Raw genomic sequence first — 13,264 nt, forward strand, 5'->3', positions numbered from 1 at the left:
AGAAAGATTGAAGGAAAAAAAATTACATCAAAGCTTTCAAATCTTGGTTTCCCTCACATGCTCAGAACTGCAAAATTTTTCTTATGATTCATTTGTATAAATTTCTAATCTATGTGACTAATTATAGCCACACTGGAAAACAATGGACTAAGGTCACATTTCAAACAATAACATTCCTTAGGAAATATTACTGTTCTTACCTAATTGATAAATAATTGCTATAAATTGCTGATGGCTTAAAATAATTTTTTATGTTGACGAAAGACCATTTCTACTAACCACTTACTATGTACTACATTGTAATCTAGTGATCCAGAGAGCTGAGGGCCTGCATCAATGATCTTATCAATAGCGCATTTCTCGGGCAAAGTGCATATCTAGGAAAAGCAAAATATTTTCAATTAGGTCCTGTCCAAATTAACTAACTGGTAAGTTTCCTGAAATCTATTCATGTTTAAACCAATGATTATAAGTCATTAGTTGAATGAACTACATATTTTTTTCATTTTTTACTCTAGAAGTCAAACAAAAAAAGCCACACACAACCATCAATTACGGTGCCAAAATATGCTACCAACAGAACTCATACAACAAAGCAATTTTAAGTGCCAATACTTGCTGGTAAGTAATGTGCTCACTAATAAATAGTAATATTGACTCATCTTCTTTGCACTGGAATCTGATCCGTTTGCTGATTCTGGATCTCTCAAACCAGAAGTTCATTCACATGCCACAGGATTATTATCACTGACAAGATCACCATCTCATGACACAGTCTGACATCTCTGCTCGGAAGTAAATGCACTGAAGCAGAATTTCTAAGCCTTGCACACACTGGATTTATTCTGTCCTTGGAAGTAAAACAAAATGCCAACTAAAAAAAAATCCACACGCTCACTTAATTCCTTCAGCCACAGGGATATGACTGGTCTCTAGGCACATCGTCTGCTATTCCACCTTTTTCCCCTAAATCAACATCCCTTCTAAAATGTATAAAGCTTATAGCAAATGTGGTCTGACCACTGGGAATAGTATTTCCCTTGATCTTGACACTATTCCCTAACAAGCACTTACCACTTCAGTACAGCAGTTCAGCACAGTGATTAAGAGCACAGCAAACTGCTGGGGTTATAATCCCAGACCTTTACTACAACTGTGACTGTAGCCATTACTTCACTTCTCTGCGCTCACTTTCCTCACATGTGAAAGAGGCTACAAATAATACACAGCTCTGGGGTTGTGATGAGACTCAAATGAGACAATATAAAAAGCAGCTGGAATAGTGCCTGGCACACTGAGCACACAGCAAGTCCTCAAAAACCGCTGGCAATACTATTGCTGGTAGCTGTGGCATCACGTCACTTTACATGAAACATGTAAGTAAAATCCCCAGATGACTGTACATGAACCAAGTCAAGTCTCCCTGATGACTAAAGAGTATTTTCGAAAACTTCCAATATTCTAGCCTACGAAGATCATTTACAATTTTGAATTTAAGTTTAATTTCCTTCAGGAAAACCAACTAGTGTTACTTTTTGTAAAAAAGTTATGTAACTATAGTTAAAAATTATAATTTTTAAAATAAAAATCCTATGTTTAACTTTTAAAGTTATCTACCTTTATGTCATCTTCTGTGATATATGCAGCCTGCACCACCCACCATGCCTCTATGGCAATTTCCACCGGCTTTACTGGTAGAAGATCACGGGCCGTTTTCCGTCTGAAAAATTTCTGCAATGGTACAAACATCAGAGCATTTGCAATCTATCTAAAATTACTACTTTCTTTTTTTATTGATAACAGTATAACAAGACAGTTTCCAACAGACTAAATAAATATCTTTTAAAATTCTCATGTTTTAAAATCTAAAGTATTCTAGATATACTGAATGGAGAAAGTCATTCTTAAATTATTTCAAAGTACATTACTTCAAAACACTATCATTAAATCTGGATCTAAATCCAGAAATTCAAAGGAAACCCAGGTGAAAATGCATTTGTGTACTGATTTCACCCATGAAGTGAACCCTGGGAGTGGAATGAGCAGGTGAAAAGACCAGCAGAGCAAAGTTAATTTTTAAAAATAAATGAAATGTCTTATGTTTTAGATATTTTTAATTCAATAATCACTTAAGCTATAACCTAGAGATACTGATGAGTTGTTTCTGTATTAAGCATATTTTATTTGATGAAAGAAATCATAATTCATTATTTCTACTACTTAAAAATTTAATCTGATTGTGTGATAAGGAGGACAAGAAATTTGAAGGGAAGGGAAACAACTAACTTACTTTTGACGATCTACACTGATTCATCAGATCAATGTACTGGTTCCTTCCTATGCCAAGAAGCCTTAGACCTAAAAGAAAGAGCCTTTCCTTTAAAATCATTTAATACATCTTGAAATGTCAGTACACTCACAACCTACTAGGAAAAAACCTTTGACTTTCATTCCTCTTTTGATTACTGACAGATGATCAATATCAAATTAAAAAGAATTCTTCAAACAAAATATAAAAGACAAGCAACTGGGAGTGGTGAATTCAAGCTGACACTTTGACAATGCTAACTGAGAAAATTTTTAAAAAGCAGAAGTCCTCCCAATTCCAGGAAGTCAAAATGTACTTCTCAGCAAAAGTTTCTTCTTAACACAACAGAACTATGTCACATTTCAAATACACACTTCATTAAAATAAGCATAATAAAACACCAGCAAATTATGTTAGTAACAACCATATATCATGCTGCAAAAATATTGTGCACAAATTTTCTTTCCTCATTTGGTATACACCACAGCCCAAGTAACAGAACTTCATTCTCTAGAAATACAGAGACTAGTCCCATTTTTCTGATTCTACCACTCCAAAATATTCTCTTAGACATTTAGACAAAATCTTATACTTGACTTGTATCACCTGATAAAATTCCTATCAATAATGTTGCTTGCTGTTCTCATCTTTCAAGTCTTCCAGGTTAAAAGCACAATAATGAAAGGCAAGAGCACGCATGCACAAAGACACTCTAAACATTGCCTCGTTCTTCAGCATAATTAAATACTTACAGTCAGCAGCAGTGAAATTGGGCAATGAATCATAACTTTTCTCACTGTTCATAATGTCCTTTTAAAAAGAAAAAAACGTAAATGTTAAGCGCAAAATGTCCTTGCCACAGGAAGCACTGAGATCAGAGCCTGGCAACCTAGAGCGTGCATGTCACAGTGTGGCATGTACCACGAGGTCCCAACCTAGCAACTGAAGGTCAGGCTTTCAGGTCTGGGTTCCTCACAGCGCATTATGAAGCCCAGACAGTTGCCCAGTAACCTCTGCCCTGTGGAAGCTATGCAAGGAATACCTCTCTCAGAGTTCAGGGTTCCAGGCTCTCCACACTTCATACCTGATCCTAGACTCCTACCCTAGGATTAGAGAGAATCCCGAGAGAAGGCCCAACAGTGTGTCATAGCTCCATTAACAAGCATCCAAGACAAGCACTGCTGACAAAGACCTTAACCGCTCAGCAGCCTCTGCTCCTCCAAATCCCAACCAGCAACAGAGTCAAACTCAGGATCCAGCTTCTTGCAACCCTCATCTGTTTCTCCAGTAATAAACCAGCTGTTTACTGTGGGGATAAGACCCATTTTTAGCCCAGGAGTTATACCCAATGGTATAAAAACAGATACCAGAGAACAGCAAGCACATGGATGCACTGAAAGCTAGTAAATGGGACAAAACCTCACTCTATTATCTCCCCCAAACCTGTGGATAACACCAGAAAAATAATCAGAGAGACAGCAACAAAACTATTCTACACACTGCTTAGCTGCCACCTTCATTATGCTACCCTGGTTCTAGGGAAAGGGACTGACAGAAACCTGGGCGGCCAGGCCTCAAGCTTTACTTTGTATTTCCTCCAAAGCAGGGACACAGGAGACATGGGACTATAGAAGTGCCTGTGAAGAAGGGGCTTAAGGAGACAGGCAAAGGGAGCTCTTGTGAAGGCAGCCACGTCCTAAAGGGAGCTAACCTCACTGCTACTGCAGGCGCCCAACTCCTTCAGTTCTAGGCTGCCCTCTGCTCTTCAAGTGGCTGGTGAGCCCAGAACAGTAGCACTCAAATAGAATTAACAGCAAATGAATACTAGATAAATACTGCCAAGCTTTACATAAAACCCACTTAAAAACAGTATATAGGGGCTTCCCTGGTGGCGCAGTGGTTGAGAGTCTGCCTGCCGATGCAGGGGACACGGGTTCGTGCCCTGGTCCAGGGGGATCCCGCATGCCGCAGAGCAGCTGGGCCCGTGAGCCATGGCCGCTGAGCCTGCGCGTCCGGAGCCTGTGCTCCGCAACGGGAGGGGCCGCAGCAGTGAGAGGCCCGCGTACCGCAAAAAAAAAAAAAAAAAACGCCAAAAAACCAGTATATAACTACTATTTAAAGCTATTCAACACAGGCCTAAAAACTGCCTTTGGAAAAAGGCTAACATCTAAAAGTTAGTAATCACAGAAAGATTAGCAACCAGGACTACTAATACAATTCTATTCTTCTGAAACATGCATTATATAATGTTGGGTCTATATCATCATTTATTCTTTCTACAGTTAGAAAACAGCTAAATATATTAAGCTTCTCTGAGCTCAATGTTCAATTCTGTCACCCACATTTTCAACCTTAACAGTGTATTAAAAGCAATAAATTTTATACAAACTGTGCTAACATAAATGGCTGATTAACGCTACAACAGCACAAAGGGTCAACAACGTCTTCAAGAACACAGAATAAAGACAGATACTTTCCTGCTGAGAAAACACTGATAAGGACAACTATTGTTGTAGTTGTCAACTTGTGTTGTAGCACAAGTGTGGCTACAACAGTTAACTATTAAGCAACCATCTTTTTTACACTATAAACTCAGAAACAATGTCCACCGTGGCTGAGGGCTGGTCATCATTCACAAAGTGTCCCCGACATGAAGTCCCATCCCATCCCTGAAGATTCACGTACTGTAAACTCACCTCCATAATCCCAGTATAATATAAAAATGGTGTTATCCTCAGGCCCTTTACCATGATATCTGATAAATGGTAAGGGTACAGCATGAGATGATCTCGACTGTACTTTAAGAGTTCCTCATAGTACTTGCGTTCATCTTTCTTGACATGTTTAACTGGGAAAGAAAGGGAAATTCTCCAGTTTTTTTTCAGATCTTATACTTAAATATAATTATAAATGCAAGGAGAAACACTTTACAAACTAATATTAATTAAAAAGAGAAGTATGTAAATTGGAAGAGAATAAAACAATCTAAGTTGGAACAAAGAAACAATTACACCACAAGCAACAGACTTCAGAGTATATAAGTAAAATATATGGGACAGAAAAGTAGAGAAATAATTCTTAACAAATCAAAGAGCAAAGAAAGTGAACATGGAATGTCTCCCCCAAAAAACATAAGCTATAATCCATCCAACCCCTATGATACTTTACAAGACAGCCAATCTGAATGGCCGTTTTCTATGAAATCAAGTCTATTTTTAAACATTATTTGCTGGTTTCTGTGTTTTAAATGTAAAAAAACCTCTGATTTCCATGGAATATGTTTTCATAGAAAACCTATCTCTGAAATACTATGCTTAAAATAAGAGTAACAAATGGGAGGGAAGACTAGCAGGGCAACAGAATAATCAAAGTAATCTGACAAATAAAAAGCAAACATTTTTAAAAAAGTTTTTTTTAAAAAATGGAGCCAATTATGTTTAAAATTTGTTCCAATTATTATAGAAAGAGTCTTCATTAAAGTTGTATTATTTGGAAAATTTATAGAGACCAAAACAAAACTCAAAGTCAAAATTCATTAAGAAGGAACGTACTTCTTTTCTGGCATATTTTCTCACTAAACTAAAAAGAGGACAACTGAATCAAAATTAATATGCTATAGGTAAAATGAATCTATAAACAGTACTCTAAAAAATAATTTTCATTGGAATTAGAAAGAAGAATCTACTTGCTAATGCAAATTATTGTTAGGTGTGATGGGTCATTATAGAATTTATTAAAGGCTGTACATGGAAAAATTTCAGTACTATGAAATATATAATAAAAAGATAGGACAGATTTATGAAAACGTAATTCAGCAGTAGTCATTTCTACCTCAATGGAAAAATGTCTCTACTTACCTAAGTTATTTCTGTATCGTAACTGATTGCGGATACTGTACAGGACAACCTGCTTCTCATATTCTCTCTGTGAATTTCCAAGACTCTAAAAAAAATTTCAAATAGATTTAAAATAGTTTCCAAACTAAACAACAGTACTTTTACCCCATAAAATTTCAATACCATGCCCCCTAATTTTATCCTGGAATCTCTAATTTCCAGAACTAAGTAAAGATTTTCTTAAATTTTATCATACAAACTTTCCTGCTATGGTATTAGAGCAAAAATTCAATGTGTTTATCTTCAGTCTCCCTTTCTAAAAGGATTTACTGAAATTATCTAAAGTATTTAATATCAGATAAAAGAGCAGTCTGAGAACATAACTTCACTTAAGTTAACAAAAAACTAAGTTCTACACATAAAGATTTCCTTCTCTTGTTTTTTTTAAACATTTTTACTGGAGTATAAATGCTTTACAATGGTGTGTTAGTTTCTGCTTTATAACAAAGTGAATCAGTTATACATATACATAGGTCCCCGTATCTCTTCCCTCTTGCGTCTCCCTCCCTCCCTCCCTCCCACCCTCCCCATCCCACCCCTCTAGGTGGTCACAAAGCACCAAGCTGATCTCCCTGTGCTATGCGGCTGCTTCCCACTAGCTATCTATTTTACATTTGGTAGTGTATATATGTCCATGCCACTCTCTCACTCTGTCCCAGCTTACCCTTCCCCCTCCCCGTATCCTCAAGTCCATTCTCTAGTAGGTCTGTGTCTTTATTCCTGTCTTGCCCCTAGGTTCTTCATGACCATTTTTTTTTTTTTTAGATTCCATATATATGTGTTAGCATACGGTATTTGTTTTTCTCTTTCTGACTTACTTCACTCTATATGACAGACTCTAGGTCCATCCACCTCACTACAAATAACTCAATTTCGTTTCTTTTTATGGCTGAGTAATATTCCATTGTATATATGTGCCACATCTTCTTTATCCATTCATCCGCTGATGGACACTTAGGTTGCTTCCATGTCCTGGCTATTGTACATAGAGCTGCAATGAACACTGTGGTACATGTCTCTTTTTGAATTATGGTTTTCTCAGGGTATATGCCCAGTAGTGGGATTGCTGGGTCATATGGTAGTTCTATTTGTAGTTTTATAAGGAACCTCCATACTGTTCTCCATAGTGGCTGTATCAATTTACATTCCCACCAACAGTGCAAGAGGGTTCCCTTTTCTCCACACCCTCTCCAGCATTTACTGTTTGTAGATTTTTTGATGCAATCCCTATCAAACTACCAATGGCATTTTTCACAGAACTAGAACAAAAAATTTCACAATTTGTATGGAAACACAAAAGACCCCGTATAGCCAAAGCAATCTTGAGAAAGAAAAATGGAGCTGGAAGAATCAGGCTCCCTGACTTCCAACTATACTACAAAGCTACAGTAATCAAGACAGTATGGTACTGCCACAAAAACAGAAATATAGATCAATGGAACAGAATAGAAAGCCCAGAGATAAACCCACACACATATGGTCACCTTATCTTTGATAAAGGAGGCAAGAATATACAGTAGAGAAAAGACAGCCTCTTCAGTAAGTGGTGCTGGGAAAACTGGACAGGTACATGTAAAAGAATGAAATTAGAACACTCCCTAACACCATACACAAAAATAAACTCAAAATGGGTTAAAGACCTAAATGTAAGGCCAGACACTATCAAACTCTTAGAGGAAAACATAGGCAGAACAGTCTATGACATAAATCACAGCAAGATCCTTTTTGACCCACCTCCTAGAGAAATGGAAATAAAAACAAAAATAAACAAATGGGACCTAATGAAACTTTAAAGCTTTTGCACAGCAAAGGAAACCATAAACAAGATGAAAAGACAACCCTCAGAATGGGAGAAAATATTTGCAAATGAAGCAACTGACAAAGGATTAATCTCCAAAATTTACAGCAGCTCAATATCAAAAAAACATACAACCCAATCCGAAAATGGGCAGAAGACCTAAGTAGACATTTCTCCAAAGAAGATATACAGATTGCCAACAAGCACATGAAAGAATACTCAACATCATTAATCATTAGAGAATTGCAAATCAAAACTACAATGAGATATCATCTCACACAGGTCAGAATGGCCATCATCAAAAGATTTCCTTCTTGACCATCTCCAATTTGTGTAGATGGATAGATTCTTGCACCTACATTTATTTAAATTTAAGAATGGCCACTAAGGACAGATCCCCGTCTGATGACTACTTACAGTTGAGGGCTATGATTATTAAAAATTAAGATTCCTGGAGAATGTACACTTAAAAAATACCTCTAAATACGATTATTTCTTAAAAACGTCATCTTATGGCCTCATCAGAAAACACTTATGACAATTTTAGAATTTCCGATATATTTTTTAGTGAGCAAAATGCTTTCTAGCTGTGAATTTAGTGTTTTAAGTCCAAAATTGGGTTCTCATGAAAGCAAAGAATAAGTCTGTCTGATTATAGTTAACATGATATTCAATGTGAGACCATAAACTTAATTTAATATACGACTGCTATCCCCCTTCTAATTACTAGCTATGATCTTTCCAACACACTATAAAATAAGACATCTTAAGAGATTAATGACAGAAGGAACAGAGGACTCAGTTATTATACTTCTCACTCATAGGTTTCTGAAAGCCAAGGTAAATGTCCATGCACATACTTTCACTTAAGGCCATCTTCACAAAACAGATGAAACTCACATCTAAATAAACTGGCACACAACTGGAACTACTGGTGGGTAGCATTTTAAGAAAAAAGGGACATAACGTGAGAAAACTAAAAATCTTTCTTCCTGCATCTAGATTAATTGATTTATCACAGGTTGAACCATAAGCCACACTACTGCTGAAATGTTATGTGCTGACATTATTTTCATCCATTTTAACATTACAAGAAGTTAGGAGTAAAGTTCATTGTAGAGATACTGCTCTCCTATCTTTTATGTAGCACCAAAACCAGGGCCACTATTGAAGATATTTAGGGGATTCAAAATATTAGGCTTTCTGTAAAATTTTAAAGGATCTCCTCTAGCTCTACTGCCAAATAAAAGTCTCTTTCTCAAGGAACAGAGAACACACACACTCACTCACACAGCAGACAATTTGCTAAAATCTCAGCAACTTCCAAACTTGAGGATTTACTCTTCTGTTTCAAAATAAGTCCCTTAATTTATTCTAACTTACAACCGTTTTCTCCCTTTAAAACTCTGTTCCCAGTAACTCCAGGATAAAAAGTGTAAATCAAGCCACTTACACAAAATATAAGGTCCCCATTATTTGTAAGTTAATGAGAGAATACAGTATCTACTAAACATCTAAGTCTTTGCGCTAGTCATTAAGTAATGACTGGTCCTGATCGATACATGTGCAGACACACAAATAACTAAAAACTGCATTAACAGCTGATTTTATTCTTCACTACCCTTGTACATAAAATATAATTGCTTTGTTCACAAAGATTCTTTGGCTTCTCTTCCACGCCCACCCCAATTTCCCACCATCCACATTTTAAAACACTGCTGCCACTACAGGAGGCAACGAAAGAAAGGTCATTTTACTGGGAGACAGTGCAGACCCTGTAGAAATTCCCACCAGGTCTGACAAATGAAGCTGGGCTGCAGATAAAAGGAACTAAAACAGACGGAGTGACATAGAAACCGGCTGTAAAACACCCACTGTGGATCACATGATGCTAAAAGCATAAAGAATTCTTTCTAAAGCTTTTGCTCCTACAAACCCCAATGCGCACCACCTCCCCCAAAATACACAATAGTTTTTTTTAATTGACCCTCCTTGGAACCTCATCATAAAATTTCCCTTCAAATAAAACTATGAATTGTTTTGAACAATGAATACTGGTAAACTACATAGAAAGATCCTGAAATAATGGCCTGATCCAAAACTTTTTAATGGATTTCTGAAAGTCTAGTATAGCTCACACTATGTAAAAAATTTTCATCTCATTTATATAAAAACTATTTTTTCAAATATTTTTTCAAAAAAAATCTGAATCACCTTCCACCAGCTTTCAAAACTGGGAAATATGAGTCACTTTCAAATTAAACTCATCAAAACTTACCAGAAACTCTTATCAAAGTACTTAGTATCTGTAACACCAAAAACCAAATTCTTTCCACACAAGGACTATTCCCCACTTTTAAACTGACTAAGCTTTAGCTCCTGGAAAAAAATCTCAGACTGATACTATCACTCATTCACTGCAAAAGTATTTACTAAAAGCCAACTAAGAGATAGGTGCTCAAAATACAAAAGCAAAAACAAGTAATGTAACCAGAAAATACAACATAGTGGGGTAAGTGCTATGGGTGAGAAATACAGTGCTGGGGCAGCACACCTGAGGGTCAACTACTCCAGAGATAGGTCAGGAAAACCTTTCTAGAGGAATTAACATCTCAATTCAAAAAGAAGCAACATGTAATCTATGGAGACAAATAGAAACAGGACTGGGTTTGCATTTTAGAAACCTCACCACAGTATAGTATGAAGAATGGATAGGAAGGTACTTTTCTGAGTGCTAGACACCAGACAGAAAGCTGATGTCCTAATCCAAGGTAGACCTAGGGAAAAAGAGCAAGGCTAGAGAAAATCCATGAAGTAATTTGTACAGATGGGTTTTGCAACACCTTCTACAAGCGAAAGCTTATCCTAAGCTAAAACACCAATTCTTGTAAGTGATCTCACCAAAAAAAGTTTTAATTTAATGTCATGCTTGTGCTTAAGTATAACACTGTTCTGAGATTATTTTTAATAGTCATGACTAAGGTTTGGAAAGGTTTTTGCCATATGTACAAAATAGATAATAAGAACCTGCTGTATAAAAAAATAAATAAAATTCTAAAACTCAAAAAAAAAGCCTTTTCCCAATACTAATTAAGATCAATTATTTCTGTTGGACATAACTGAATCATCCGTCTTTCTTCTATTATGTTACATTTATTTTTGTGAAATGAAGAGTACAGAAAACATGGAAACAAAGGATTGTTGGTTCTTCCAGCTGTCTTGCCATATGCCACAAAACCCTAAAAACAAAAAGTGCCCATCAAAGCCCTCATTCCAGCTTAACAAGAGAAAGTCTGTCAGGTTTAGAGCTTTCTTCCTCCCATTCAAGATTAACGTCACATGGGCAGCCACTGCCACCCAAGAATTCTGAGTTCCTTAAATTTATCTTTCCACTTCCTTGTATTTTTGGTATCTTGAAGTGAAAGCGTTTTCTCTGCCACACAATGCACCGCCAGAACCTTAAATTATTCATTTCCTGGAACTAAGACCCCAAGCTGGGAGAGGAGGCAAAGTAATAATCCTTATACCATCACCACCAACAACCCAAACTTTCCAAATATGCCAGGGTCCAGCACCAATGGAAAACAGAATTTCACTCTCAACCAAGCAACATGGCGGGAACTTGAAGGTCCATCTATGACCAGAGAGAAAAAGTGCCTTCTATACAGCACATATCACTTCTTCATAATCTTTACCACCGCTCACCATATTCTGTATTTATTCATTTATTTGTTAACTGTCTTTCTTTACTGAAACGTAAGCTCCATGAAGACAGGGCTTTCCCGTGTTGACTGTTGCAAATAACCCGCACCTAAAACAAGGCATAGCACATAGTAGGTGTTCAATAAATATCTGTAAAACAACTGAGTAAAAATAACACTCAAGCATTTGAGAACTACCTCTCGGACAAAAACCTCCTGTCGCTCTCTTGTTGCAACATCTCTAATAAACTCATCTTGTTGACAGACTGAAGTCCAACAAAACAAAGTCCGAAAGCCCTTTAAAATCCGGCCCTGACCGCTACCACTCCCCACGCACTCACCAAGCCCCACTGCCAAACACACCAATACATCTACACCTCCGGATTCCGGTGATGGAGGAAGTCGCTCACTACTCTCAAAGCACGCTTTCACTCGTCCAAGCTTCTTAAAATGACTTTCCTTCTCGCTGGAAAATCTTGAATCCCCCTTATCTATCTCTTATTCGTCCTTTAATGCCCAATTTAAATGCCTCCCCTACACAACGTCCTGACACTCCCTGGACGGTTTCTGACGCCCTCCTCTGCGCGCTCGCATATACTATCATGCAGGTTCGTGTGAGCTGCTATCAGCCTGTAACGGATTCATTTGTTTCTCGTCCCTTTCCCACCATCCCGCAGTTCTGGAGGTCAAGAGCCGTGTTTTAAATTTGTTTCGAAGGTGCCTAGCGCAGTGCCCGGTTGAAGGGAGTCTGCGTGCGAAGGCGGCAAGCGAGTCCACTGGACACCATTCCATCCCATTTCGAAACGGCCCCATCCTGCCCCTGTGGCCCCAGGACCGTCCCCTCCTCACCCGCGGGCTGCGGGTAGGTTATCTCAAGACCCTGGGCGGGGGAAGGCCGGGAGCCAGCCCAGAGGCGCCAGTCTCGGCCCCGCGGGCTCGGCGAGCAGGTGACGGCGGGGCGGGACCCCGGCCCCAGGTTCCATACCTGCCTCACGTTGGCCGGCAGCTTGCTCCAGGGGTAGTTGTGCCGGATGTGGAACTCCACGTCTATGTTCATGACGCCGGGAGCCCGGGAGGGCGGCGGCGGCCAGGACCGCAGCTGGAACGACGCCTCCCGCCTGCCCGCCCGTAGCCCGTCCGAGGAGCCCGCGGGAGGCCCCACGCCTCACACTGCGGACGGCCCGGGCTGCCCCATGGCCTGGGCTCCCGACAGCTCGGTGCGGCCCGGGCCACGGGGCACGGGAGCAGAGGAGACAGGTGACCGGACGCCTCCGCTGCTCCAAGTTTCTTCCTAGTTTCGGCCCGCCGGAAATGGCTTCGGGCGTGCGTCACTTCCGCCCGCCGGCGCGAGGCCGGGGGTCCGAGGCCGGGGGGCGGAGCCCGGGACCAGCCTTCATGCCCGCCCCCTGCAAGCTGAGGGGCGGGACAGCGAGGTACAGCCGGCAGGGACCCCGGTAGTCGTGCCTTGCTCGAGCGCTCCGTGTCGTTCTGTCAGTCTCTGGATGAATTGATTGGGTTTGTATTGCCATTGCTGGATGACCCACTTTCCCCCAAATGCGAG

General features: G+C 39.2%; 1 protein-coding gene across 1 annotated transcript in view; it reads right to left on the reverse strand.

Moving 5' to 3' along the window:
- Positions 1 to 13,047, reverse strand: part of FAM91A1 (family with sequence similarity 91 member A1) — a 42,874-nt gene extending 29,827 nt beyond the window's left edge. Inside the window, exons 1-7 of the mRNA XM_079901954.1 lie at positions 12,689 to 13,047; positions 6,166 to 6,250; positions 5,005 to 5,156; positions 3,061 to 3,118; positions 2,291 to 2,358; positions 1,618 to 1,731; positions 287 to 377 (exon numbers count right to left, since the gene is read on the reverse strand). Of these exons, the coding sequence (XP_079758080.1) occupies positions 287 to 377; positions 1,618 to 1,731; positions 2,291 to 2,358; positions 3,061 to 3,118; positions 5,005 to 5,156; positions 6,166 to 6,250; positions 12,689 to 12,760 (640 nt within the window). The 5' untranslated portion in view covers positions 12,761 to 13,047. The remainder of the gene's footprint in view (positions 1 to 286; positions 378 to 1,617; positions 1,732 to 2,290; positions 2,359 to 3,060; positions 3,119 to 5,004; positions 5,157 to 6,165; positions 6,251 to 12,688) is intronic.
- Positions 13,048 to 13,264: the final 217 nt, after the last annotated feature.

The sequence above is a fragment of the Stenella coeruleoalba genome (genome assembly GCF_951394435.1).
Source record: "Stenella coeruleoalba genome assembly, chromosome: 17".
NCBI lineage: Eukaryota > Metazoa > Chordata > Mammalia > Artiodactyla > Delphinidae > Stenella > Stenella coeruleoalba.